This window comes from Mytilus californianus, unplaced genomic scaffold (assembly GCF_021869535.1).
Source record: "Mytilus californianus isolate M0D057914Y unplaced genomic scaffold, xbMytCali1.0.p SCAF_32, whole genome shotgun sequence".
NCBI lineage: Eukaryota > Metazoa > Mollusca > Bivalvia > Mytilida > Mytilidae > Mytilus > Mytilus californianus.
This window is the reverse complement of record NW_026262682.1, coordinates 2,023,770-2,025,948: the sequence shown is the minus strand read 5'-3', so window position 1 is coordinate 2,025,948 and position 2,179 is coordinate 2,023,770. Positions and strand designations below refer to the sequence as shown.

At 36.9% G+C, this 2,179-nt stretch overlaps 1 protein-coding gene across 1 annotated transcript; it reads right to left on the bottom strand.

Moving 5' to 3' along the window:
- Positions 1 to 758: 758 nt before the first annotated feature.
- On the bottom strand, positions 759 to 1,644 carry LOC127736530 (uncharacterized). Its single transcript, XM_052247091.1, has 2 exons — positions 1,427 to 1,644; positions 759 to 1,032 (listed from the first exon to the last, which is right to left on the bottom strand). Exons 1-2 carry the CDS (start codon positions 1,642 to 1,644, stop codon positions 759 to 761), a joined length of 492 nt encoding a protein of 163 aa, XP_052103051.1.
- Positions 1,645 to 2,179: the final 535 nt, after the last annotated feature.

The following is a 2,179-nucleotide window of genomic DNA, read 5'->3' as shown; positions in this document are numbered from 1 at the left end:
GTTAACATATTGTTAAACCTATACACATATGATAGTCTAGTATTTGTGGTTTTATTCTTGACGCTCGGGCTTATCAATTTAAAAAAATGATCCCCACTATATAAGTCAATTTATTGTGGTGCATCTCTAATTTAGTGTGTATAGTGGCGTATATTTCGCTAAACTATACATTATTGTGTATGAACTAGCTGCAGCCTAATTTACACATAATACATGTGTATAACTAAACTTAATTAATTACGTATACCAATAACTTCATGTATCCAGTGCATAAACCTACAAGCAACCAATAAATTGTGAACATTAATAAACTTACAATCAGCATGCAGATTTGGTAGCGTTGGTTTAGCACACACTACTTAGGTTATAATGAATATTTTGGGGAAAAATATTGGTCCTTAAAATGTGTCTTTGATTTAGTTAATTGTGTGAAAAGGAGAATTATCATGGAAAAGGGATACAGTAAAATGTCGACATAGTGACCAAAAAGTACGACTGGTTAGTTGAATAGGTCAAAATAAAGTTGAGAAGTTTTCAGATGAAAATTGAAACGGAGAAAATGCAGTGAAATATCTTAGTTTTAACATAATTATTAGTCATCCAATAATAAACTGTCATTAAATTTATTAATTTTCATAACCTCAAATATTCCTGAATTACAGGAATGAATTGGTCCATGCCACTCTTCATCTTTTCCGTTGTCTGTCAAAATGTGTTTAAAATTTTTTCCAACTAGTGACTCAGGTTTTTGAAAATGTCTATTTTAGTTTTGCTACACTGTGTTGATGGTGACGGAATAATTTGCTGGTTTTGGATGAAATGGAGTAAATTTTTGCTAAGTTGAGTGACATCAAATTGTATCCCTTACTACTAAATTGTAATAGATGTTTCTGAGTGGAATCCACGGGAAATAATTTTTTGCTCATTGATATTTGCCCTTTAAGTATAGATATTTTGTCCTTTTTTATCATTTTTTCTAATTCTTCAGTTATTTTAATTTGATTGTTCCAAATTCCATGACCCCAAGAGTGACTGGGGAATAGAATTAAAGTCACCATTGGTCTTCCTCCGACCGGCAGTAAAACCCTTGCCAAAGTGGGGCGTCCGTTTGGCTGTGCGGGATGTACAAATTTGCAGCCACGTCCGGTCAGAATGGGGACGTTAAATCCGATGTCTCGTGTAAAGAGAGTGCCACGCTCTTTGCACGTTAAGAACCCTTGCAATAACTCTTTGAGGGGTCCGTAGGTGAACTGTTGAAATGCTAAATTCCGTCCCTATCTAGTATACCCTCAATTCCCGTGGCAGTCTAAATTTCTCCGACCTTAATCCTGGACGCCCCTCTTACAGAACCCACCTATTGTATTTATTGTTAATTTGTTTTCGTCCTGAATATGCATGAAATATTTGCCACTGGACGTTAAGCAACCAACAATCAATCCAAATTCCATGATTTGCAAAAATATTAAGTGCTTTCTTCATCTCCTCAGTCTGCTTAGCTTGCCTGTTTGACACATTGATTTGCATCTGTCTTATTGTTTCCAGAATATTATCAAACAGATCTTTCTTTCGGGATTTAACTTCAGTAATACATTTTGAGTTTTGACTTCGAGCGTTTGAAATTATAATATTTTGAATAATGCACATTTATACCCCAATGGGGTTGAAGGCATACATAATCAACAAGTTAATACAATACATCCTAAAAAACAATAAAAGAACAAAACATTATATACATATATATCTAGCATACAGTTGTTGAGTCCACCCTCCTCAGTGACCATGACTTTTTAACAAATGGAGCAGCATACTGCATAATTGACGGACACGAAAGACATAAAACCAATTTATCAAAATTATCTATACTTTCTATATCAGAATACCCCCAAGGGTGACTGAAGAATAGAAGTATGATCACCATTGGTCTTCCTCCGACCGGACCCCCAAGGGTGACTGGGGAATAGAAGTATGGTCACCATTGGTCTTCCTCCGACCGGCAGTAAAACCTGTGCTAAAGTGGGGCGTCCGTTTGGCTGTGCGGGATGTACAAATTTGCAGCCACGTCCGGTCAGAATGGGGACGTTAAATCCGATGCCTCGTTTAAAGAGAGTGCCGCGCTCTTTGCACGTTAAGAACCCTTGCAACAACTCTTTGGGGGGTCCGTAGGTGACCTGTTGCAAGG

Coding starts and splice junctions, on each gene's coding strand:
- LOC127736530 (XM_052247091.1), bottom strand. CDS start 1,644: ATGTGCATTATTCAAAATATTATAATTTCAAACGCTCGAAGTCAAAAC. Junction 1,033..1,426: donor GGAATTTGGATTGATTGTTG/GTTGCTTAACGT, acceptor TCTATTCCCCAG/TCACTCTTGGGGTCATGGAA.